General features: G+C 47.2%; 2 protein-coding genes and 2 non-coding genes across 9 annotated transcripts in view; 2 read left to right on the forward strand and 2 right to left on the reverse strand.

Annotated features, from left to right (window-relative positions):
* Window positions 1–1,371: 1,371 nt before the first annotated feature.
* Window positions 1,372–16,950, reverse strand: ALOX5AP (arachidonate 5-lipoxygenase activating protein). The gene is made up of 6 exons (XM_075492005.1): window positions 16,857–16,950; window positions 9,749–9,870; window positions 5,045–5,144; window positions 3,768–3,838; window positions 2,712–2,793; window positions 1,372–2,205 (listed from the first exon to the last, which is right to left on the reverse strand). The coding sequence occupies exons 2-6, from the start codon at window positions 9,816–9,818 to the stop codon at window positions 2,043–2,045; spliced, it is 486 nt and encodes a 161-aa protein (XP_075348120.1). The 5' UTR covers window positions 9,819–9,870; window positions 16,857–16,950; the 3' UTR covers window positions 1,372–2,042.
* Window positions 16,951–17,058: 108 nt separating this feature from the next.
* Window positions 17,059–17,132, forward strand: TRNAN-GUU (transfer RNA asparagine (anticodon GUU)). The gene has a single exon. It is a non-coding gene; the product is annotated as a tRNA-Asn (tRNA).
* A 256-nt stretch (window positions 17,133–17,388) lies between these two features.
* TRNAV-AAC (transfer RNA valine (anticodon AAC)) lies at window positions 17,389–17,461 on the forward strand. Its single transcript has one exon. It is a non-coding gene; the product is annotated as a tRNA-Val (tRNA).
* A 2,448-nt stretch (window positions 17,462–19,909) lies between these two features.
* USPL1 (ubiquitin specific peptidase like 1) overlaps window positions 19,910–26,505 on the reverse strand; it is a 422,463-nt gene continuing 415,867 nt past the window's right edge. For all 6 annotated transcript variants that reach the window (XM_075490814.1, XM_075490816.1, XM_075490810.1 and 3 more), the window contains 2 exons: window positions 25,777–25,937; window positions 19,910–24,622 (listed from right to left, as the gene is read on the reverse strand). In XM_075490814.1, the coding sequence (XP_075346929.1) occupies window positions 22,716–24,622; window positions 25,777–25,937 (2,068 nt within the window). In that variant the 3' untranslated portion in view covers window positions 19,910–22,715. The remainder of the gene's footprint in view (window positions 24,623–25,776; window positions 25,938–26,505) is intronic.

Below are 26,505 nucleotides of genomic sequence, written 5' to 3' on the forward strand. Positions count from 1 at the left end.
GATTATCTGACCCAAAACAGACATTTGAATCTTTTGCTCTTTACAGCTGGCTGGTGGAGCACCTCTTCTCATGCTAGCAGGAGACATTGGAAGGAGGTCAAGTGAGCTGCTTCTTGCTATATAGGACAAAAAGGCACCCGGGGAGACTCAGCCAGCTGGGGAGACCGGCAAAGTGGACACATAAGGTTGGGAGAGCCACCTCCCACAAGCGATGGTCTCCATGAACAAGTCTCAGACCTCAGGGAGACCAGACTGGCTGGAGAGCAGGGACTGTGGTGCTGGTGGAGCATCTCCTCCTCTGAACCGGGTAACGGTGGTAGCAGCGTGAGCCTTCGCTGATACCAGCAATGTGGAAGAGCTTTGTAAGTCCAGGCCACAGGGGTTACCCCTGTCCTCCTGAGGGGCTGCCATCCCTTGGTGGGCTGACCCCACGGGGAAGAGGGGTGGTGGGTCACCACCAAGGATGGACGGCTGCCGATGAGCTATGGAGAGAGAGCGTAGCAGAGAAGCATGGTGTGAAGCAGGGTTTGGAGTGTGTCAGGGTGGTTTGAGAAAGAAGGGGAGGGAAGGAACATAAACGCTGTGCCTGGGAATAAGGTGTCTCAGCAGCTATAGTTTCAGAGGTTAGATGATTTTTTTTAACTACCTATTCTAACCAGGGAGAACACTTACTAGCTAATCATCATGCAATAAATATGTTTATTACTAATGTTTCACGTCTAAAATTCCTGTAGAAGATAAGAGAAAAAAAGGTGTGTGCTATTTCGGCACTGGGAACGGTCAGGTATAGCGATGGCAGAGGTAGGTGTTCAGGAAAGCAGCCATGCACAAGTACCACACATCCGGCAGGAACAAAACCCATGAGCCTTGGTGTAGTACAAAGGCAGGCACCTTTCCGTGCCTCCTTTTGCAAACAGCTCTGTAAACCCTCTTCTCATGTAGCAAGGAGTCTCTGTCCCTGCCAAAGGATTCACGAAATACAGCTTTATCCATCCTGCATGCAGTAATCAGACAGGCTTAAGAGCTTAAGCACTCGTAGGGTAGCAATGTTTAAAAATGATTGCGCCAGCCTGTTTGCCGACCTCAGTCCGCTTCTCTAATCAAACTGCTCCTCGGTATGGACTTGTAGGGGCACATTGTTAGTGATGGAGGCAGAAAATTGAACTTGCTAATAGAGAGGGAGTTGTTAAACTGTCCTTGCGAGGCCGTGCCCAGGGCGATTAGCAGCTCGCACAAAGAGCCCGGTGCTGCTCCCCTTGCTCCGCTCACCGTGTCGAGCCAAGGAGCATCGGGATCACGCACCAGGCGAAGGAGATGGGAGCCAACAGATTTCATCCTTTTAGACTGCTTTATTAAACAAAGCCAAGCAAAACAAAACCAACCCCACCGTCAATATACCAGCTCCTCATTTACACAAGACCCCTTTCCACAGCTCTAGGAGAACAAAAAGGCTGAAGTGTAAATGAGATCAGTGTCGGGAGCCTTACGCACATGAATATTTATCAAGAAAGACCAGACAGGGGCCAATTTGCCGCCCTCCTGAAGCAGCGGGAGCTCAGTCATCCACAAATGGGAGGGAAAGGGTAGGTGAAGGGGCCGGTCCGTGCCTTTGCCTGGGCAGGGGCGTGTGGGATGCTGACGAAAGGCTGTGCCTGTGCGTGAGGGTGACTGCAGGAGCCATGGGTCAGGAACAACACTGAGAGGCTCCTGGGTTTTGGGACAAGAGCTAAGTACAACACAGTTATGAAGCAAGCATACAATGTCCCTTCCAGTCACGCAGTCAGCTTGCAAGCTGCAGTTAAGGGGAAAAAACTCTAAAGAATTAACTGGAAGTTGTTACCATTCCTTGGGCGTGCCGAGTGCTCACGATAAATCTTTTTCCTGAAGGAAAAAGCAAGGTTAAATCAAACTACAAAGCCCATCAAGCATGAGATTTACAGCAATCTAAAAGGGTTACGGGTTCATTTCTTAAACAGTTGAATTATGGCTGCTTCTGGGTATCGACATATTAAGCACGCTGACCCCCTCAGTGCTGCAGGGAGCTACGGGATGAGCAGCAACGGAGAGATCGCGCCGGTTATCGTTTTTATGTGCATTTCAAAGTCACTTCCGAAAAAGAAGATGAGATAGTAGTTGAGTATTCCAGCCACGGACATGAGGAACAGGAACAAAATGATGCGCTTTCCAAACAAGTAACCGGGAGTGCTGAGGAGGCAGAAAGAGGGGGAAGCAATTTGTTAACATACATCACCTCACACGAGAAGCCCTCAGACTTTGGACTCGGTGTTGACACCAGCTGAAACACCTCAGGGGCTGAGATGGATGGGGTAAATTTCTACTCTGCCTTGCATTGCTGCTGTGGCCAGCTGTGAGCTCTTAAATGCCATTTTCAGGATCTATTTGCGTCTGGATTTGGCCTCCTGTGCTCAGCATAGGCTGCTGCTTACAAAAGTGGCTCTTCAGAGGGACCCATATGTCTTCTCAGCCATCAAAGGCTGTGGGACAATCTTGTTCCACATGCGTGGAACAAGTTTTATCAACATAAAAGGAAGATCTTGTGCAAATAGTGGCACAAACACACAAACACACGCGTTTGCAGAGGCTGTGAGCCGGAGCTGCTGAAGCAGCCACTGTTCCTGCAGCTCCCCTGACCCCCAGTGCCACCGCACCTCCCGTGCCCGATTTTGTAAAGAATCTCTGCAAGTCCTTACCTCTGAGTCCTTTCCCCGAGGTAGCCCACAAAGTACTTCTGCCGCACAAACAAGTACATCAGGCCAGCAAACGCAGCAGGAGCTGGGTAAAGGGCAAAACAACATGTTATGGCCACCAGCACAGGTCTCTCTGTACACACTGTCCCCGTCTGCTGCCCGGGCTGGACTGGGAAACGGGAACCTGCAGCCTTGGGCTATGGGATGGTCACTGGAAGCAGGACAGAGACCTTTGCGTGGGAAAGAGAGCACTTGCCTTGCCCTCACACCAGCTTTTCTGAAGACTTTGTGGGTGTGATCCTGCCCACAGCTGTGCCCGCTGCAGAAGCCCGGTGTGTGTCATGCAGGGCTCAGGAAGGAGGGCGCTGGCTCAGGCACTGCCTTCACCAGAAATAAAAGGCAGCCAATAGATGTACTTCTCCAGGAGCAGGTGGAGGACTATACTACGGTCCAATACTCATTTCCGAGCACATAAAGGAGGGTTTTCCCCTTTTCTCCCTAATTCTAGCTTTCCCAACACCTGCAGGTCACAGCCCTTCTTCTCCTGGTCAGGAAACTCCTCTCTTCCAGAAAGAATAGCCACGGACCCCAGGAAAGTACTCATCTTAAGTTTAGGAAAACTCAAATTGCATTAAAGGGGATCATATTTAGAAATGCAGGTAAATACTCCTGGGCTGCCCTCAGCACTGGGAAGGGCTGGCAGCTCTGGCAATTTAATCAAATGAGTCCATTTCCAGACCTGGGTGTGAATAACGCAGCATCCAGCATCCAAGTACTAAACCCTCCACCCAAAACAGAGGGATCTCATCCGCAATGCCTATATGGGAAATGTCCCTGGCCCAGACTGTCCGGAATCATGTCTGGGAGCACATCTGTTGGCATAAACCGTGCCAGGGAGTGTGCTGCTAATTAAACAGCATGGGTAGCTGCAGGACACCAGGTGAGACTGGTCACCCCGCTGCGGGAGAATTTGGTCCCCGGAAGCGTAACCTCCAAAATGCTCACCATCCCTTGCTGGAAGTGGTGCAAGGTTGAAGAGGGAAAAAACCTGTGTGTTACCTTGGCTGCAGAGAAGTCCAGCACACCAAAGCACGGCCAGAAACGTAGGGTACGCGTGTCCGCAGTTCTGGCTAGAAAGGAATTTGTCAGAAATCAGAACACGGGGAAAACAGAAACAAAATCAACACGTTTCATGAGCAAAGGGTGGTGGGGTGTGAATTTGAGCTGCGCTAACGCCGCAGCCCAAATGGGTGGGCTTTTAGCCCAGCGCGGTGGGAGGCCCCGACCTGCCCGCGGCAGGCAGCTTCCCCGGGCTGGCTGGCGTGCCCCTGCCCAAACAGGGCGGCTGCCTCGCCCGCAGGTCTGCTTCCCGGCGTCCTCACCAGGATCATGGATGCCTTTGTCCTGCCCGATGAGGAAAGCAAACCGCCCCGCACACAGGCCTGGCACCTGTGAAAGCCGCTTTCCTCCTCTACCCTGTTTGATCATGGCACGTGTATAATAGATGCTGTGTGCTTTATTGGCTTGGAAAATCCTTGTAATTCAGTCATATTAGTCAAGCTAGTGGCATTGAAAGCTGCATGAAACCAACAAAAGGAGAATCACATTGCAAATAGGAGTGTCTCACAGAGTTAACATGCATCTTTGCAGGGGAACAGGAATGATTTCTAGCTGCCTCTTTTGGCTGGGAATGCTTTCTGAGGGGGAAGCACTCTGCCCTTGGCAGAGGCTGCACACCTGTGAAGGGCAGCACTTGGATGTCCCATCCAGTTTCAAGCACATAGTCAGTACTTCACAGGTAATAAAAAATATTTTATGTTCTTTTCTCTTCTGGGTTGGAATTAATTTTCCCTCTGCTCTCCCTGAAGGGATGTCAAAGACAAGAGGTACCGATGTGGCGGAGAAGCGGAAAGCCGAGGGAGCTGCCTGGGGACCGAGGGGTTTGTATGAGCTCTGCCACCAACCTGCTCCTCGGCAAGTCAGCATCTCTCTGCTGGCTCTTTCCTTTTGAGCTGCAGTGCCCTCGGGACGCCGGCTGTGCTTGTATCGCGCTTCCAGCATTAGCTACTGCTGGGTGAACGGGCTCCCAAACGAAGGGACGTAATAGACATAAGGACTGCAAGTCCAATATAAATACAGCACCTGGTGTCCAGAAAGGAGCTGGGTTCACTAGCAAACATACTGGAGAACCATGGGTCTAAAAGCTGCTGCAATGCACACAGCAATGGGACTGCAGAGCAAAGTCTGCACCCCAAAAGGGTTTGGATTAAACCCTAATGAAGAGAGAGACGAACCCCACTCTGCCCGCACCAGCTCCTCAGGGCTTGCCTACTCACTTGGCAGTGTAGACACGGTCGAAGGCGGAGGATCCCGGCCGCTGGAACCCCTTGCCGTTGCAGTGTTTGCTTTCATGCTCCACTTTGCTAGCAAAAAAAGCTGTTAAAAAAACACTAAGTGTTTGATCTGAGATGTAATTTGGAGATATTGCAGGAGCTGGGCTTTGTGGGCTCAGCTCTGCTCTCACAAGCGTCCAGGCTGGACGGCAGGAGAGGACGCGGGTGCATGGAGGCGCAGGATGTGGCCAGCACGCTCGCCCTGTCACCATGGTATAGCCAAACCCTCTGCGCGAGGGCGCAGTGCGGTGTGACCTCAGACATGCCCACGTGTTTGTATGTGACTGAGCCCTGCGTCATCCCTGCACTGCACTCCTGGCAGCCCTCGCCTCTGTCTGCTGCAGAAGTACAGCCCAGACTCGGTCCTTTGTACCCCCAGTGGGAAAAAGGCTTTCTAGACAGAGCTGCCAGACCCAGTTCTCGCTCTCCTGCAGGGCTGGTTCATTTTCCAGAAAGGCCCGTTGAAAACCTGGTCCTGATGGCTGATCTCTATGTGTCCATCTTGTGTGTATCCTCCTTTTAAGCAGCAGCATTGTGTCAGGGTGTTAGCTGCTGCAAAAATGCAGCACCTCAAGATAATGTATCATGCAGCTGACAAACACATTTTATCTGATGACACTAAAACAGATACCATCAATCATATGTCTAAATACACCAGGCAGAGCCCTGACAGGCTACAAGCTGCAAGCTTTGTATTATTGCGCATCCCATCTCAGTGCACCCAAATCACTCTATAGTTTAGAATATTAGCCAAAGATATATATATAAAAGATAACCCATCAGGAAAGACATTACTATAACAATAGAAGTGTAACTTGATAAGCTGCAGGATTTCACCCCTGGAATCTGAAGAGTTACCTCTTTTTTCCCCTCACTGATGCTGTAAGTAGGTCTTTTGTACTTCCATTGCCTTCACTAAAAGCTACCGAGTTTTTTGCCTTCCAATATTGAGTGATTCCCTGGGTATATACAGCCTTTCTCCAGAAAATCCCGCAGTGCTTTAAGCCAGCGTCCCCACTCCCAGCCAGGCTGCAGAGACTCCCACTGCCACCAGTGCGGTGCACTGGCCGGCTCCTGGAGGAGCTGGCCCTGGAGGACCCAGAGCAGACAGCACAGCCACCAAGAGCTTCCGGCATCTCCATCTGCACGCCACCCCAGCCTTTGGCACGGGGTTATTAACCTGCCTACGAGGAAGGGTCTAAGAGGGCCCAGTTGAAGAGGACGAGGTTGGACGGCAGTTTTTTGTACAGTGCAAAGCTGCTGTGATGCGAAACCACTTCCTGCAGGTCTGGGACTTCATGGGCTCACTGGGATATGTAGCATACCTCCTCCCTTCCATTTAGCACGTACGTGAAATCACTAGAAGATGCCACAGCTTCAGAGAAAGCCAAGAGTAAGCTACATATATCTCCCTCTCCGCTGCCACAGGTACTGCCACTTCCCAAATGCCAGTGTGCCACTGCAGAGGGGCTCCATGATGCCGAGAGCCATCAGGCTGAATCCAGACATGTCCAATGTGAGTGTGGTCACCGAGGACAAGAAGTTGGAGGTGCCGGTCGTGACACTCCTGGTGCACAGTCTCTGGGATCAGGGCTGGGCAGGCATGGCCGTGCTGGGTCTCCTGGGAAGGATCTGGCTGTGGAGGTCCAGGCATCTGTCCTGGAAGCTCTTGCCGTCTCCGACACGGTGGATCCTTGGTCAACGGACTGGGCATTAGGGCAAAGGACAGAGGTAGGGTTATCATGTACACCCACCCCATGGATGAGGAGCAGGCTTTGTCTCACCTCACTTCAGAGACATTGAGAAGTGTTGGGGAGATGGATGTTTTCCTTCTGTAAACAGTGTGTGACAGAGGGAAACAGAGGAAAGGCACCTCCAGAGGTCAATCCATCCCTCAGAGAGCTACTGGCATGAGAGAAACCACCTCACTAAAGTGCTGGTCTTTCTCCATTGACTCAAGAAAAAGCTTAGACAACCACCTCACACGAGATGTCCACTTCTTCACAAGAGAAGATGCTTGGGTTGATCACCTCCAACCCACTGCAGCGGCTGTATTTCCCCAGGACCATGTGGAGTCCCAAGATGAGGGCAGTGAATCGGAAAGGAACCCAGCATCTCCCCGTCAGCCTCCTGCTTCAAGTGAGCTTTTCATCCTGAAAGTGGCTCCACGGTTCTGTGGCTCCTTAGCCCTGTCAACCTCACACACCCTGCAGGCCTGCAAAACCTCCCCAGAAGGCAGCCCAAGAGGTGGGTCTCAGCTGCCTGAGGCTCAGCCGGGCTCAAGCTCTGCAAAGGACTGGAGCAGACTTGACAGATCATGTCCAGGGGTGGGCTTCGCTGCGGGTCTGTGCTCACATCTCAGCAACGTTGGGCTCCTGTTAACCTGACACTGGGGAAATAGGAGACTACAGCGTGAAGCAGCTTGCAACACCATGGTTATATTTCCTGCTCTTTACTCGGAACCTCAAGGCAAGAGGGTGGTTTCACAAGCTGGCAGGAGATGAGTGAGTGGAGCAGGACTGGAGCCGAGGAGTTTAATTCAGCTCAGCTGCACCAGGAGATGATGCCCCGAGGCTCCAGGGCTGCACAGGCTGCCCTGAGCCGGAACCACTGCAGTCCCACTCTGGTCAAGTTAACGTACAAGAGTTCAATCCAAGCCTGGTTGTTTCACAAGTTCATGCCAACAGAAACCGTGCGCTGAAGCTCCAGCCTAGCGAGCGCTGGCAAACATGCAGGTTGCCCCTTCTTTCCGTTGACTTTGCTTTGCCTCCTCCATCCCGATCTGCTCAGCAATGACCACTGATTTTCTCTGAAAGCTGCTAAATTGCAACATCTCTCTGATGCAAGAACAAAACCTAAAGCTACATGTGTGACTCAGCAGCATCCAGCCACACAAGTCATTCTGTAGGATATGGAGATTCCCGACATAAATATGGTGACAGTAAATGGACGTCAGACTGGGCAGCACCACAGCCCACCTCCAGCTTTGGGAATAACAGCATTCACGCAAACTGTTTTCTAATCCTGCACCAGATGCAGAAAAGCACATAAAACCTGAACTGACATGGTACTGACTTCACGTACTTAAAGACAGTCAAGCAGATGCCCAAGTGCTTTGCTGAACCAGAGCCACAGCAAGAGTTCAGTACAACCGATATCCCTTGACAAGCATTTCTACTTCCTTAAGTATTGCGTTCGCTGCAGGACTGCACACCAGTTGGGTCTTTCTAGACAGAAAGCTCGGGAGGAAGAAATCAGATGATGCAAAGTCTGAAATCATGGTTTAGGGCTCTGTGCCACTCGTGCTTGGCACACTAAGTCCTCTGCCAAGCGCCACGCTGCCCGTTTGCAGCAGTTGGGTCAATAATCTGAGAGACAGATTTCCATGAGGTGAAAGTGTGTGTCAGGCTGGAAGGCAAATGCCCAAGTTTCAGAGTGAGAGGAAAAAACTGTAAACAAAGTCATCTAGTTAAATAGCAGGAAATGTATATTTTACACATTTTTTGTAATTGTGCTATGTGCTCTGATCTCAACGTGCCGTATTCTGGTGACATCACACACTCTGCATTTACCAGAAACCAGCATTGGGTTAAATGATGTGGTATTTAGCGCCTATGTCAAAACTAAACCAGTATGCATCTCTTTTTTTTCCTCTCTGGCAGCCGGGCTTATGCTGAGGCTGCCACCACTTCCCCTCGCTGCAGCAGCCCAAGAATAGCCCATTTCCTAGGACCGAATGTGGGGTTTACAGTCAGTGGGAAATTCCCATTCGTACCAAGGCGGCTTCACGGAAGATTTCTAGCATTTGCATCAGCACCCCCATCCCACTGCTGCCTCTCCTTGAACCTGGGCGATCTCAGTGCAGCTGTGGCAAAACTCACTCCCTTCTCTGTATTCTGGGCAGAATTTCTCACTAAAATGATTAAGTATTCGTAAGAGACAATGATCAAGTTAAAACCAGATTTGCACAAGAGAGAAACTTGTTGTTTTATTTAAAAAATTCTGAAGAATAGTAGGGACTATAGAAGTCTGAATAAGAGCTAAAAAAGGAAACTTCTCCTTTGCAGGAAATGCGCAATGTTCTTGGGACCACAGTTAATTGAGATTAGTTGGACTGTAGGACCTGGAGAGGCAGGAAAGCAGAGCTGCCTGCCCACAAATAACCCAAAAAGCCTCCTCCGATGAGTTGGTGCAGTTTTGCCCCCTTTGCCCAGCTCCGTGCAAAGGTCTGACACATCGTAGCCCACGGGGCCCTGGCCCCTGCCCACGGCGGCAGGGCTCCGGCTGGAGAGCAGCCCTGGCTGCCCACATTAGGGACTTCAGCCAGGAAACGAGGTCTCAGTCATCAAATCAAAATGCGTATTGTCACAGGGTACCCCAGCATATAAGTGCTTTCATTAGTTGACATATGTATAACAAACTCACTCTAGAATATCACAGAGCAGGACCATGTGACTGCCAAGACACTGCAACAACGGCATGCAAAATTATATGCTTAGAAGATAATTTCTAAAGCCAAAGTCATGCCTAAGCACACACACACTTATAATCAGAGATTATCTATCCAAAGATCAGATCAGCATACATCATCCTGAATTTTTCTCAGCTCCCTTTTAGCCCTTAAATATATGCTTATATTCGTCTTACCATTCTGGACAACACTTATCAAGGTGACGATGGCGAGCAGGACAACGCTTCCCAGGGCTTCCTGGTCCATTTTGCGAGTGGGCTGTCAGGGTGGACAGTGCAGCCTCGCTGGCAGCTCAGCCCTACAAGCACAAGAAGAGGAAGTGAAGGTCTGTCTTATCTCGAATCGTGAAACACTTCCTATGGCTTCACAGGAGAGTGGCAGCACCCCGCACCCGGGTGCCTGTCAGAGCAACACAGCCACAGACTCACTCGCTCACTCATCATATACAGACAAAGCCCAGAGAAACAAGACATTATATATCTGTGATCTAAGAGGATATATAATGTGGGAAGATATCTATTGCCCTTCCCGCGCAGGAGTGAAATAGCAACCTTGATATCTAAAGTATGTCTGAGCATTTGGCTAGCTGTGTGGAACAGCGGAAAGGCTGGAAGAGACCAGCCAGGCTATCACGTCTTTTCTTGCAAGTGCCCAACCACCCCACAAGTAGCTGGGAGGAGAAATACTGTTGGTGAGTCTCAATAACGCTGCTGCTCTCAGACGTGTGCCTTTCCTGGTCACATCTCCATCAGCCTCACCAGTGAGGAGACTCCACGTCTCCAGGTCACAAGCAAAAGCTCCTGATCCATCTGGAATATTTGAATGGGCAGTTACGCAAATGCTGTGAGCGTCGTGGATGGGCACAAAAAGGTCTTTCATTACCGGGGATGGATTCTGCATCCTTCCCCCTACAAATAACTCCCTGCAAGACAGTGACAGCTGCCAGCATTCAACATTTTACAGGCTGAGACTTCGCAATTGTACCCCAGTTTTAGCAGTCCGAGCCCAACACGGCTGAACATAATTGCTGCAGCATGTTCAGGCCTTGGCTTTGACCCTGTGGCAGAGAGGGCAGGGAAGCACAGGCTGCGGTGCTGGACGGCTGCAGCAAGTCCCACAGCTTCTGCTAGGTCACTGGAAAGCATCCTCATCCAAAGCGCACATCACTCGCCAACCGTAACCACTCTGCTCCCGTTCGCCCATATTCCGATGGGGAAAAGCCTTATGAAAAATCCTTACCTTTAGTAGGGATTTAACACTAATAAAAGTAACATTTTCATTGGACTGAGCCCTGGACAACTTTCGCCCCATCTGACTGTCTGTCTGTCTGTCTGTACTCCACCACATGCTATCCAGAAGGTCTGAGTGCTGCCCAGCGTCCAAACCATGGCCGGATAACTGCTTACCTCTCTCTGGATGGGAGACAGCCTGGTAGGAGTTCCCAGCAGGTGCCAAGCTGCGAAATCCATCTTGTTCAATGGGGAAACATTTACCTACAACAGTGTTTTTATCCAGTCTCTCTATCATGCAAATTATTATCATCTGTACTATTTAGATATGGAAAACTCTCAGGTATTTTGGGTACAAGCAAATATACAGAAACGCTGGCTGGAGAGGTAGGTGATTAACATTGTGAGTTGTGACCTTCCGTTAACTTAATGGAAGGCGGCTGTCTTTCTAGGATGCTTTCCCTATAGCCCACACAGACATGACTGTGTGAGCAGCAAGGCCATAAATAGTACCTAGGTTGAGATTTGGCCTTTTATGAGGCCACATGCTTTTATTAGGACTGAAGTTCTCTTTTTCCCCACAAAATGGCCTTTTCTTACTTGAGCATCAAAGTTTATGTTCTGTGGTCTACTGAGCACAGGATCATAGCTGGTATTTAAGGCTGGTATTTAATGCTAAGCTTCTACTATAACCTCCTGAAGAGAAAAACCCATCACCTGAAAGTGGTTACAGAATTAAGTCAAAAGAGGAAAATTGTCCAAGCAGAGACCAGTGCCGTGACCGTGAAGAAAGGACCTGTGCAGGGACATGGGCAGGCAGGAGGGGGCTGCTGATGGGAGGGGGCGAAGGAGACAGCACAGGTCCTCAAGGCATCCACAGCAGAACAGACCCCAGCCGTCCTCCCACAGCAGGCACTGATCCTTCTCTTTCTTCTGCCCATTTTACACCAGTGTAAACCTACCAGGCAACTTGAGGCTTACTTTTACAAGGGGCAGCAAAAGCAGATGAGCCTGCTCAGATCTCCTCCAACTTGCCATGAAAATGCACACGCTTCCCTGCTTTCAAAGGCTTCCCAAAGGTGGCTTCAGTTTGGCACAAGTCTCATATTAAAGGGGGTAGCAATCAGGCTGCTAAGGTCTGAAGTTGCCATAATGCCAAAAAAAAAAAAAAACCAAACAAAAACCAAACCCCACGTGCAGGCCAGGTTGTGAGGGCTGGGCTGCTGATGCCTTCACTTTCTCCTCATCCTGCTCTTTTTCCACCTCTTCGCTTTCCTGCTGCTCAGCGCCTCCCACCGCGTTCTCATCCCCGCTTTGCTCTCCTGCTCTGCCCCTTCCGATTCCCGCCTGTCCCCTGGCACCGCTCGGTGCTGCAGAACCCGCCGGCGGCACCAGCGCTTTGCTGGAAACCCAGCCCATTACTTCCTCTGGCTGAGCCTTGCTCCAAAGTCATCCGTCGGGTATGCATGGGAGGAAAACAGGGCTTCACCCTCCTCCCTGCAAAAAAAAACCCAAAAAACCCATGACATCAACTCCAGGGCTTGCTAAGCTGATTTCTGGTTGTACAGGGAGAAAAAAAGCTTTGCCAGCAAGAATCTGTTTGGTGTAGCTGCCTTAAAATAAGAACTGTAGGTTTGGGGTTTTTTTTTTAAGTCCAACATCACTCTGAGGGCTCTGCTTAAGGAAAAGCAGAGGAAATCAAGAGGGTATGAGACACTGAAGAACACCCGTCCCTTTACCAAGGCAGAGCAACGCTGTTGTAAATATGGTTGGATAGAGCAGAAACCCCTTGGGGAGGGAATATTATCTTTTTGTACCCCTTGGCACTGGAATAGCTGCAGGATGGAAGGAGGTTCTGGCAATTTTCTTGCAATTTGGGGAAGAGCCTTGGCAAGGGAGTGCTAAGGTGGAGCCAACATGACTCTGCAAACAGCTTCTGCCATACCTACACATTAAACTGTTCCCTCCCCCTGAGACCTAAACGTCTGGGCGGCTCTTGCCTCCACTTTTGTGGGATATACACAGGATCACTGTCTGGGTCAAGTAAAGTTGGCACCACCTGAAAACACTGACCACCTGGGAGAAAGATTGGTACAAAAGACCTCCACCATATCCCACCTGGCCATTTGAAATAGGGGATTTTCTCAAGTAGGCAAAAAAAAAAAGGTGGAAAGGTGCCTGCATCTGCTGTAACCCCCAGCTGCAGTCGTGCTCTCCAGGCACAGATAATTCTGCGCTTCAGCAGCTGCTGTCAGACCCCAGCCCTTCTGCTTGCTGCATTGCTATTGGAAATCCACATCTTCCTGTCTGAGGAAGATAACCTTGACATAGTGAGCCATGAAGCTCATGAAAATGTGCAAAGCCAGCGAGCTTTTCCACTTGCGCTGCGAGGCTTCCCGCACATTAATCTCCTCCTCTGGAAATCTTGAACAGCCAGTCAAAATAATCCTTTTGTAGAATTGCTTTCATACTGAAGAGGAAGGGACTGGGAACACAGATCTATAAATATCTTTTAGGATGTTCAACTCTTCTCTCATGCATTCTGCTCAAGTGCTCGGCTGCAAGGACTCTGATGAAAGTGTGTGTCCTAATAAAATAAAAGCTGCTCCTGTGAAGTTCCTATATATAAATGTCAGGCGACACACAGCCGTCATGCTTTATCATAAATGCAATGGGACATAAGCCCCTTGGACTGGTTGGTTAACATTAGCACAGTGCTTTGAAAACTTAAAGCGCCACAGAACAACCAAATATATAGTACATAGACATACACGTGTGTGACTACCTGCCGTCATGTCAGCCTGTTCAGCATCACATCCTTTCTGAAGCCTGACAAAACCCTGAAGGAGAGCATGAACAGAGCTGGAAACATGAAGTGCAACACGAAGAAAAGGGCGACGCTGCAGTTTTTTAAATGCTGTCTTCATTTTGTGCGGCCAAGAGAATGACACCGTGGGAGCAGTCAGAGCGCTGCCTCAAAAACCCCTCCTTCTCCACATTTCCTAGACGGCATCCTTTTCATTACTGTCTTTGCACTCCGTTTGTCTGGATTCAGCTCAAAACACAGCACTTGAAGACAGAGCCCACAGACCTTCTGGGCCTCTGGCGCAGCCTCCTCCTCACCCGCCGTGTCTCACCCACCGCTCTTCCGAATAACATTCGCCTTTTGTACGAGCGCCGCGCCGCTGCCGCCCCTGCGGCTGCACTTCACCCTCGGGTCCGTTTCTGCAGCGCTCCTGCCTCTCCGGCGAGCCCCGGGCAACCTAGCGTGTTCTGGGGCTCGCCTTCCCCAAAGCAGTTGTTTGGGCTTATCGTTATGAAATTTCAGCAGGCTGAGCCTGGAGCATTGCTGCAATGTAGCGAGACCACTTTGAATCCGAGCCCCTCCACCGGGATGCTGGAAACCCGCCTCCGACCTGGGCACATCTGCAGATTTGGTATTTTCTCTGCCACGGGAGACTGGAGAATTGAGTGGGCCCTAGGACAGCCCCTTCTGAGGCCTTTTGGGAAAAGCCCCCCTGATTTCCCCGGAAACTATTGATCAGTAGGGTCTGAGCGGTGCCCAATGAGTGGCAGAGCCACCTCATGGGGATTTCCTCTCTGTCATCTCTCCCTCCCTTGCTCCCAAGAAGCAACTTCTCAGCAGCCATTGTGATACTCTGCGGTGTCACCGTGGTGGCCTCCGGACAGCCCCGGCAACCAGCCACCCTGTCACAGGAGGAAACGCACAGAATCATAGAGGGGTTGAGGGTGGAAGGGACCTCTGGTCCTTCCCCCTGCTCAAGCAGGGCCACCTGGAGCTGGTTGCTTAGGACCATGTCCAGATGGCTTCTGAACTTACCCAAGGATGGAGACTCCACAATCTCCCTGGGCAACCTGTGCCAGTGCTCGGTCACCCTCACAGTGAAAAAGTGTTTCCTGATGTTCAGGGTGAACCTTCTGTGTTTCAGTTTGTGCCCATTGCCTCTGGTCCTGTCACTGGGCACCACTGAAGAGAGCCTGGCTTCATCCTCCCTGTACCCTCCCTCCAGGTATTTATACACATTGATGAGATCCCCCTGACCCTTCCCTTCTCCAGGCGGAACAGTTCCAGCTCTCGCAGCCTTTCCTCATAGGAGAGATGCTCCAGTCTCTTCATCATGTTTGTGGCCCTTCGTTAGACTCTCTCCAGCATGTCCACATCTCTCTTGTGCTGGGGACCCCAGAACTGGACCAGCACTCCAGGTGTGGCCTCACCAGTGCTTGAGTAGAGGGGAAGGATCACCTCCCTCCACCTGCTGGCAACACTTCTCCTAATGGAGCCCAGGATACCATTCGCCTTCTTTGTGGCAAAGGCACATTGCTGGCTCATGTTCAACATGGTGTGCATCAGGACCCCCAGGCCCTTTTCGGCCAAGCTGCTTTCCAGCTAGGTGGCTCCCAGCATATGCTGGTGCATGGGGCTGTTCCTCCGCAGGTGCAGGACTTTGCACCTCTCCCTGTTGAACTCCGTGAGGTTCCTGTCAGGCCATTTCTCCAGCCTGTGCATTCCTCTGGATGGCAGCACAACCCTCTGGCGTATGAGCTACTCCTCCGACTTTGGTGTTGTCTGCAAATTTGCTGAGGGTGCACCTTGCCCCATCATCCAGATCATTAATGAAGATGTTGAACAGGACTGGACCCAGTATTGATCCCTGGGGTACATCACTAGTTACTGGCCTCAAACTAGACTTCGTACCACTGATCACCACCCTCTGGTCCTGGCCATTCATCCAGTTTTCAATCCACCTGTCTGCTCATTCAGCCCATACGTGAACAGCTTCTCTGTGAGGATCTTATGAGTGTCAGAGGCTTATTGAAGTCCAGGTAGACAATATCCACTGCTCTCCCCTCATCTACCAGGCCAATCACTTCATCGTGGAAGTTTATCGAGTTGGTCAAGCATGACTTCCCCTTGGTAAAGCCATGCTGACCACTCCTGATGATTTCTTCATCCTTGATGTGCCTGGAGACGGTTTCCAGCATCAGCAGCTCCACCGCTTTCCCAGGGACTGAGGTGAGGCTGACCAGCCTGTACTTCCCTAGGTCCTCCTTCTTGCCATTCTTGAAGATGGGGTGACATGCGCTTTCCTCCAGTCCTTGGGCACTTCTCCCACTTGCCGTGATCAATCAAAGATGATCGAGAGTGGCTTTGCAATGACATCTGCCAGCTCCCTCAGCACTTTTGGGTACATCCCATCCGGGCCCAAGGACTTATGTATGTGCAGGTTGCTTAAGTATTCCCTGACCTGATCCTCATCCACCAAAGGTACATCTTCCTTGCTCCAGCTTTTCCCCTCAGTCTCTGGGACCTGGGATTCCTGAAGGCAAATTACACTACTTTAGCATGATTTGGTTTTCACGACTCACATTAGCTGTCGTTATCACCTTATTAGCTTTCAGGTGGCTGCAAACTGATTGTTTAATAATTCATTTTATAGATTTTTTTTAGAGCTGAAGCAAGGCTGCCTGGACAGCAGTTTCCCCTCCGCTCCTCTTTGAGATGTTTCTTTTGCTCTGACTCATTTCTATCAGTATTTCCACTTCCCATTAACTCTTGCAAATAATTATCACAGGTCTTTAAATGGTGTGGGATGAATTTTGTCTTCTGTTCCTCAAGTGTCTGGTCAGAACTAGTCCTTTCAGTACTGAAATTACAGGAAGAAAAGACGTTGGATACTTTGGCCGTGTATTAAGTAATAGGCCGATGCTCATTTTTGTCTTCCTCGTCCTTGGCATATTCTCACAGAGCTTTCGCTTGCCGGCTCGTCTGTCTCTGAAAGAAGCTGTCAGGCTCCCACCCACAGTCGTCCTGCCAACAGACATAACTTTAAACCCTTTTTTTTTCTGCTTGTCTACCGTTTCCCTCTCCCTTGCTCCTACAGGAAAGGCCACAGAAACAAGAGCGGAAAAAAGGGAAAGAAGGAAGGAAGGAAGGAAGGAAGGAAGGAAGGAAGGAAGGAAGGAAGGAAGTAATATTCTTCGCATTAAAAAAGCGAACAGGCACCAGAGCTGGTGATTAAAAAACCCAACCCACCATCACCAACCCGAAGCGCTGCGGGGGAGCGGCAGGAACACAAAGCGTAGCTCTTCCGGGGAACTCTTCCCAGCGCGGAGCCGTTCCGCAGCGGCGGCAAAGGCGCCTCCGCGCCCGCGTGGGCAGGCGCGCCGCTTCCCGCGGGGACGCGCAGCCGCCGCCCGGCCATCAGGAGCGGCTCGGCGGCCCTGGCCTTCAGCGCGTCTCTGTGGCGCAATCGGTTAGCGCGTTCGGCTGTTAACCGAAAGGTTGGTGGTTCGAGCCCACCCAGGGACGGAGCGCGGCTTTTTGGGACGCCACGGTGTTTTTCCTCCCCTGCGAGGCCGGTTTGGCGGAGGCTGGATCCGGCCTGAGCCGCCTTTATGCCGCTGGGACCTGTCGGAGACCCGCTTGCGCCCCCAGGGCCTCGCCCTCCGCCCAGAGAAGGTCGCCTCGTGGCTACCGCCGGTCGCGGCGGTGCCGTGCATGTGCCCACTGCCGTGTTGGGTGTGCCCGCTCAAGAGGAGCTGCAGGAAAAGTGCCACCAACGGGAGTTTCCGTAGTGTAGTGGTTATCACGTTCGCCTAACACGCGAAAGGTCCCCGGTTCGAAACCGGGCGGAAACACCACTTTTTTTTTTTTTTTTTTCCCGCCTTCCGTCTCATGGCGGAGTTTAGTTTTCCTGGTTCCTCCTTTAACGAGCACGGTTTTGGGGACATCCCCCACGGTAAGGCACACCCGCGTCCTCGCTGGGAGCGGGAGAAGGCGACCCGCCATCTAGGCTCCCCGCCATCTAGGCTTGGGTTTTGCACGGCCGGGAGTGGGAGGACAAGGGCAGGGCGTGTTGTTTTGAAGATTTGGTTCGTTCCCCTGCCCAAGCTTCCCCTTTGCAAACAGACTTTTCCCTCGTCTACTTGAAAGGATGACCTAAAGGAGGAGAAATGACTCTCAGCTGAAATGGCCTGAACATCATCAGAAAACGTTGGACAAACCCTTCAAAAGTAGTATGATTCCACCACCAAATGACAATGTTGTCACTGCTTGCCCCTGACCAGCCATGTTTGGGTAGTTAGCCCAAGAACTCCTAAAGTTTTGGCTGGAGATAATGCCATTTAATGGTAATGTTTATGGTGCTGCATTTAAAAATCTCATCTTCCCATGGCAAAACAAGGCTTGAAGGTGGAGGGAAGAAAAAAAAAAAAAAAAAGAAGAAAAGATGGATACCTGGTGTAATAGTTTGAAATGCTCTCTTAGAAAATTCAAATGCACAGCTTCTTTCTCACAGCTTTCCCCATTACTTAAATCTCTTGCTCTGCTACACCAATAGAAAGAGCAAGCCAACGAAAATACAGATACAGAAAAATAAAACAACCTACACAAAAGGTAGAGTTATAGCATGGAAGAACTGTAAAACACTGCTTAAAATCTCCAATATGTATTTCATACCTAAAAATTATGGGGCACCCTCTCGCTAAGCCAAAGAGGTTGAACACACAGTCCACTAATGGATGGCTATAAAACAAGTCGGGGCTCTCCTACTCTTCAGCTCCCCATCTCTGGCATTTGCATTGAAAGGTTCTGCAACAGGACCAGTCAGCAGGACAAAGTTCCTTTTTCTGAAGAGGGAAGGGGAGATGCCCCCTTGCCAGGTACTTCTGTGCCGGCTTTCCCAGAGTATTGCCAACCCTGACAGCTCACGGGTTATTTTAACATGCTGCCTATTTGTCCTATTTCTAAACTGGAAATCTGGGGACAGGATTACAGCTAGCCTGTTGTGGTTTAAACCCAGTGAGCAACTAAGCACCACACAGCCGCTCGCTCACCACCCCCCCCCCCCCACCCCCCCAGTGGGATGGGGGAGAGAATCGGGGAAAAAAAAAGTAAAGCTTGTGGGTTGAGATAAAGACAGTTTAATGGGACAGCAGAGGATGAGAAAATAATAATAATGATAAAAGAATGTACAAAACAAGTGATGCACAATGCAGTTGGTCACCACCCGCTGACTGATGCCCAGCCCATCCCCGAGCAGCGATCCCTGCCCTGGCCAACTGCCCCCAGTTTCTATACTGAGCATGACACCATATGGTATGGAATAGCCCTTTGGCCAGTTTGGCTGTGCCCCCTCCCAGCTTCTTGTGTGCCTGGCAGAGCATGGGAAGCTGAAAAGTCCTTGACTAGTGTAAACATTACTTGGCAACAACTAAAACATCAGTGTGTTGTCAACATTATTCTCATACTAAATCCAAAACACAGCACTATACCAGCTACTAGGAAGGAAATTAACTCTATCCCAGCTGAAACCAGGACATAGCCCAAACCCTGTCTTGGGCATTACAGAAGCCCCTGTAGATAGTCATTTACATGAAAGAGTAATATAGACCCATGTCCAGAGAGAAACATCTCCTGAGGGTTTCTTCAGCCTCTTTCTAGAAAACGTAAGCCAGAGGCACCCGGCCCCCAACAAGTAGGCCAGGCCTACTTCTTTACACTCCTTTCCCACCATTTGCTCTCCTTCACGTGCTCCATCGCTCCACCATGTTCTGCTGCACTGTGCAGCTTCTGCATGTCTCTCGTAAACAACTAGACTGTGTTTGTGCATAGTGGTGTGAAACTAAGCACGCTGCAAACTTAATCAGCCTTATAATCCTGTTAACCTTATTCTCTCTCTTGCTCTGTCTGCATGCTGTCTTAGATCTATACTTAGACTGTAAGCTCTTCCACTCCGAGACTGAATCCTGGTGGACTTTAAAGCACAGCACACACTTAGAGCTGCATAATCTGCTCAGAAGGTAACATGCTTTACTCTGAGCACCAAGGGGCTCACGTGGAGAACAGCAGCTGTTGAGCTTTGCAACAGGAAGACAGATAAGATGCAATCGCTTTCATTGATACATTGTCAGGAAGGGAATAATTATTTAAAGCAAAAACCAAAGCTGGAAGAAGAATAAATGGCAATAGCCAGCCATGAAAAACATCAAGATCAAAATCAGATTTGTAATCAGCACCACAATGAATTTCTAGAACAGTGCCCCAGCAGGTATACAGCTAAAAATCCATCCAGGCAGCTCCTTTGCAGATGGGCTGGTTTACTGTAGGCAGGATGAGAGAAGGCAGCCCTTTCTTTTTAATAAAATGTGGTTGAATATATCATGAAGTAGTAAGAGCTGAATCAGAGTGCTACTTCCACCATAAAGCTGACTCTAAACTCCAAAGCTGTAAATCTGTAAGTGCCACAATTGTGCCTTTCCCAAACCAAAGACAGACTGACAAGATCATGCGATGCAAGAGGTGAAGAAACATGTGAAATATGTTCACATATTCAAAGTGCACAAAGCCATTAGACTTTTGGAAATTTACCCTATAAGACTGATAAACCTCCAAAATACAGTGACTAACTTCTGCTCACTAATCGTATTTGCTATATGCCCACCCAGTGTATTTCTAATTGACAGAAAACTAATACTTTGTATTCTCTTTATGGTAAGTAAAAAGCTGATCATCCAGCCTGCATTTTAAAACTACTCTCAAAACAAAAAGTCCAGTAACCACCAAATTCCAAATGGTTTCTTTGGCATTCAATCTCAGCTGAATTCTCACTTGCACAGGATCAGAGAAAGTAAAACATTTATGGAAACAGACAAATCTGCACAGCATCATCTTTAGTTAAATATTTCAGAAAAGGCAGCAAAGAACTTGCAGCACTAACAGATTTAGTTTCATACTTAATCTCAAATGCTATTTATTTGGTCTTGGAGCTTCTATACATTTGTGTACCCATACTGTATGCCACACAGCTGCAGACTCAGGACTCCTAACATCAGTTTGCAGAGGTGCTGCCAGTGGTGATCAGAGACTCTTGCTTCTGTCTAGGCATATATGCACAGCAGATGTGCCTCCACACCCTTCTCTACTATTAACCTTATTATAACCCTTACCACCAGGACTTTCTCATCTTCTACTGGGGTCTCTTCCTCATGTTGCCCTGTGTGTTCTGCATCACTCCAACCCTAGGCTTGCTGCTTCACTCACCCCTGGGTCTGTGTCATGTCCTGAGCCAGTGGTGAAGGAGTTCCCACTTCACAGCTGCAGGTAGCTGCAATCCAGTCGGTCACAGATGGTATCCACACTTGCAGGCAGCTCCCCACTGCTTGGGGAAATGTCTGCAACAAGCAGTCAGAGGTAGTGAGACACACCACTTTCTAGTGGTTTGCATATATAGAAACCACTGGTTGGAAAACTCTGCAGGAAAATCCTATCATCCCCCTCAAGTCTTGCTGAGGCACCTATTTTATTCACTGATAAATCAAACTCTAATTTTGGTCAGCATTTTTTTTTTTAATAAGGGAATTCACAAACAGGCAAACATTTCACCAGCAGTACACTGGCACTTTACATTCAGAATCCATTGATTTGTTTTCTATTAAAATGTTACCAATTACAACATTTAAAACAAAGGAGCTCACGTTCTTTACAAAGACCTGTATTTCAAGAATGAAACCATTCATTGTCTGAAGTGCCAGTTTGATAAACATGTATGTAATTGCAACAGAAATAGCTCGGCAAGGCGAGTTCAGTGCAACTGACAGTTTCTCAGACACTTTTTGAACCTGGTTCAAGCAATCAAAGACCATTTAAATCTGTAGCCATGCCTTGTTATAACAATTATGTTCAACTGCACCTATTGGAAGAGTAAGATTGAGGACTTATGATTTGAACTTGGGATCTAAAACAATGAAAAAAATGCAGAATACCTCTAAAAACGGCTGAAACAAAGACTTGCTGATAAAATCCTTGTTATTTCCGAGTACAAGAAAAATGTACAGCTAATCTAATTCAGCATAAAATACCCTCATCTCTGTATCTATAAATTTAAAAAAGACTCCCGTCTAGCAAAACGAAAGCTATACAAATCCAGAAACACCAAGATGTGAATCCCTCTGCTTGCTCACTGCTGTCTTGCCACCTTTTCCATTACTTTCTTCCTATTAACCTTGCCTCTCCTTGGCACTCTCACATAAGGACAGGGTACACTGCTCTAGCCATGAAAAACTCCCAGTGACAACAGGAATGGGTGCTAACTTACAGTTAACTTCAATTATTTTATTAGTGAACTTGCAGCTATGAATAACAAAAAGTTACTGGTATTCTTTCTTAGTGCTGCAAACTCTGGCCCAAATCTTACTAATTTTAGTTAAAAAATAACCTGGCTCTGAAGAATATTCTGCCAAATTATGTTTTCAGTTATGTGCCATAACTTTAAATAGGAAAATTTCTACCATGTATCCATCCTTCCCTGGATCCAAGGGGTATATACATCAGGGTGAGCTTGTTGAACAGTAATTCTGAAGAGAGTAGAGTTCCGAACAGAGTACCAGCCTCGAGTTTAGTGTTACAAATATCATTGTATCAAAGGATGCAAACATCCCTGATTACAGAAGGTACTTTTTTTTTTTTTTAAAAAATGTCAGACAAAAAGATTTCCAGAGTTGGGTGATCCTATAAAATAAATCACTACTACCTAAATAATATTTCTTACACTATTACATCATCAAGACTACTGAAGTTTATTATTTCTCAAACTCAGTAGAATACGGATAAGTTTTCCATATTAAAAGCAGCAAAAATTAAGACTCATAGGAGCTTTTAATTAAAAATCATCATCATATCCAGCAGCTAAAATAACTGCTTCTCAGAAAAATAAAATGCATTAAAACCTTATTTGTCAGCAACAATAAAATTTTAAGAAAAAAACCCCTCAAATGTAAATTGTTCAAGTACAGCCAGTGTGCAATTAAATTTGTTAGAAAACATAATTTAATAGTGCTTTGTTTCAAAATATACATAACATTGAAAAATACTTAAAACCAAGAAACTGAATATTTACCAAGTTTCAAACAAAGTTTCATCAAAATGAGGTAAATCTATGTCACCTGCCATTGAGCTTGGTGCTGAAATGGAGAACAGGTCTTCAAGGATATCTTCCCTTGTAGGACTTTCAAAAGTAAGTTTCTTCACACCGGGTTTGCTTATTGTATGAAGTTCTGAATTATTGTCCTTCACAGGACTGTAATAATTGTGGTCCTTGCTTGTCATTGCTGCATGTGGCGCACTGGTCTTCTCATCAGACGCTGTTGTTGCAACACTGCTATCCACCATTTCCATATACATACATTCATCTTCACTTTTTGGAGCCTCTAAGGAAGCAACAGTTGAAGTAGGGGACAGTAATTCTGCCAGTATTTCATCACTGTTATTATGGCTAGTGCACCCTGATACAGAATTGGCATGAAATTCAGATTCATTACCTGCGACATCAATCTGATACTGCAGTTCCCTTAAAAAGCTCTGCAATAATTCACTGTCATTGTGAGATTCAGTCTGTGATGGGGTGTTTACATCTCCACTCACAGGTTTTTCATGTTTCATCTGTTCCACTGCTAGCCTATCCAGTGAAGCCAACTTCTTCTTTTTAGCATTAAGTTTTTTTAACAGTTTTAGGCGAAGTTTTTTTGTTTTGTCACTATCTGACTCTTCTGCCTTCCCAGAGTTACAGCTAGGTGAATGGAACTGAGTCACTTTACCTGAGGTACCCAATGTACTTCCCGACTTATTCCAAGTTGGACCTTCAATAGTGGTATGACTTGCTGTTGGAAGACAAGTGCTTTGAGAAAATCCTTTGGAATTTGATAAAGGATGAGTATTATTACTCTGAGGAACCACTGACTTCGGGGTCTCAGTTGTTTTGTTTGTACCTCTGCTTTGAAATCCACCAAAGTTACTTGCTCCCTTAACTGGCAACCGCACTTCACTTATTTTTTGCATTGAGGGAGTTTTGCAACTTCTCTCATTCTTGAGAGCTGAGGCACTTGAAGGCATAAAAGAAGCATTCTTGCTTAATAATTTCTTTACCCAGCTTCCCACAAATCCTCTTTTTTGGTCTTTGTATGAAGGCTGAGAGGAATTATTGGCAGCAGCCAAACTGGCAACCTGAGAATTAATTACAATTTCGCTTGCACCTTTCAAGTCAGGTGATTTTTGCATAATATTCTCTACTGGTGACAACTTCTTGTTTAGCTGTAGTTCTGAATTTAATCCATATTCTCTGTTAGGTAAATTAGTTCTGTCATCTGTTCTTTGAGCAAGTGATGAGTCAGATGGGTCAGGGTCATGTTTTTTGGGCACAGGAGGAATAATATTTGCTGGCTTCAACTCTTCTAGAGGCAAGCAAATGCTGGAATTTTCATATAACGTGCATTTGTTGTTCATAGCTAGACTAGTTCCAGCAAACTCTCCTGTATATGGAGTGTTAGGTGAAAAAGCTAATTCTCTCTGTTGCGGTGTGCCCATTTCAACAACAAGGTTATTTCCCACCATCTGCCCATTCGACAGCGATTTATCTTCTGAGTCTACTTGAATTTCTTCAAGCATCAGTGTTACAAGATCATCATGTGCCAGATTTTCTAAACCATGATGAACACTACTTTCATCCTCAGCTACCTGCTGCTGTTTCTTATCTGGAGTTCTTACAGAATCCTCTTCGCGATGTTCTGCAGGTATTTTGTCTACAGTGTTATTAAAACCACAGTGTAACACTGCGGAATTTGACTGTACATTATCAAGAGGAAAATCTTCAATATTTTTACTCTGGAACTGTGAATTCAGTTTTTCTGGCACATAGGATGTTTTCTTTTCCCACATAACAATATGAATCTCTGAAGGAGGAACTTCAAATCTTTTATGTCTCTTGCAATATGGACCCTTTAAATCATCGCATTCAAGCCAAGTTCCTGAAAAATAAATAGCAACCAGTGTAGAGACTCAGAGACTCTTAAAATTGAAGTCACTATCCTCAGACACTTGTCAAATATTTTTATTAACCCATTCCCCTGATAGGCAGAAAATAAAGGTTTTTTTTTTTCTCCATTCTTTATTACATCTGAGAAAACTGGGAGGTTTCCACTGTAAAAAGATCACACACAAGCAGAATTTGCAGCAATATTATTACAGGTCACAGTAGGTCAGCCAAGAAACAAAGCTAAGTTTTTTTTGTCTGAGCTAATGATGCTGACATCTTGTCTGAAAATACCCATATAGGTCTAAGGGAAGAACCACCTCTCAAATTAAGTTTCTCTGCCTTTTCATTGCCTGGGTGGGAGGCACAGGGGTTTAAGAGAAACTGCTCATTTTCATAATCTGCCTCATCATCTGCAAATTGCTCACAGATCATGAGCAAATATTTTACAGCTTTAAGAATTTTAAAAAAGATATATATGATGTATAGTATGTTCCTAGTTATATGCTTCCCACCTGCTTCCTCTTCCTATTTCTTCTTAAACTCTGACAGTATGATTTAGACAACTTTCCTGTTGTCAGAACACTTGATAAGACTGCAGTCCATTCTCTCTACAGAAGCATGAGAATCAAAATACCAACTTTTCAGCTTCTCTGATTATGGAGTTCCCGCCAATGGTACAACCATCACACCATTAGTAATGTTTCTAACATGGGTTTGTGCCTTCCACCCTTCAGGTGCAGTAAAGTTCAGAAATGAAAAGAAACTTCATTAATGCTGATAGTTTCATAGGTTCCCTCACTTCCAGCCAAGAAGGGATTAATAACTGGCTTCAAAAAACCATTTGTCCCACAGCTGTGCTGAGACTGTATTTTTAACTTTATAGAAAGTTATAAAAGGAAACAACTCTACCCAAATAACTTTTGCCAGTGAGTACAGTGTACAGTGTATCAGCTAAGCCAAACTGAAACCTTCACCCTGAATAACAAAGTTCCCACAATTATTCACAGAATTTTAATATGAAGTTTAGAACACAGACAAAAGAAATCCTTGTTATTATATATGGACTGTTGAGACTATTGCAGTAACCCAACAAACAGTATTTGACGTAGACTCATGAAGTATTATAATAGAATTTATGGTTCTTACCGTCAGGATTCAAACACCAGGTTATGAAGTGCTTCTTATCTGTTTGATACTGAACAATAGCTGTTATTTGATAGGTGTCTTCTTCAAACTGAAATGAATAGTTCTTCAGGTTGTTATGTGGCAAGCCTTCTACGAAATGTAACATTAATATTGAGGGTACTCTAATAAAGAAACAATAAAGAACCAGTTTATTACAACAAAATAGTGGCAAAAGTTCCTAAAGAAAAATCACAAGTAAGGCATCTCAAAGAGTATGTAGTCCTCCCCTTACTATTCTACTTCCACACAGGACTCTTCAGATTGCATGGTAGTCAAGGGATAAGAATACCTCAACTGGATATTCCATTTTGTTATAGATGAGGGGAAAAACACACCACCACACAAGGGATTTTGGGAGTGGGGAAAAGGTGAGAAAAACAGGAGACAACTGTGCCATAACCACAGTAGGAAAAGACACTGTTCCCAAGCCAAACTAGTAAACAGATGATCAGACAACAGTTTTATCCACCAACGGCAGGGGTTGAGGAAAGGCTGACACTGGATATCCGTTGTCTATATTTACTACTTGGTAGTAAGTATTCATGACCTGGCTCAAACACTTGTGCTGGTCAACATGTTAAACACTGCTCTATGTTTCATGTTTATTAAACACTATTTGCCATTTCAGCATTTAAGAATGATCTAAAATCTTAAAAAGTGAGTATTTATCAGAGTTTAAAGTTTAGAATC

This window comes from Mycteria americana, chromosome 1 (genome assembly GCF_035582795.1).
Source record: "Mycteria americana isolate JAX WOST 10 ecotype Jacksonville Zoo and Gardens chromosome 1, USCA_MyAme_1.0, whole genome shotgun sequence".
Classification (NCBI taxonomy): Eukaryota; Metazoa; Chordata; class Aves; order Ciconiiformes; family Ciconiidae; genus Mycteria; species Mycteria americana.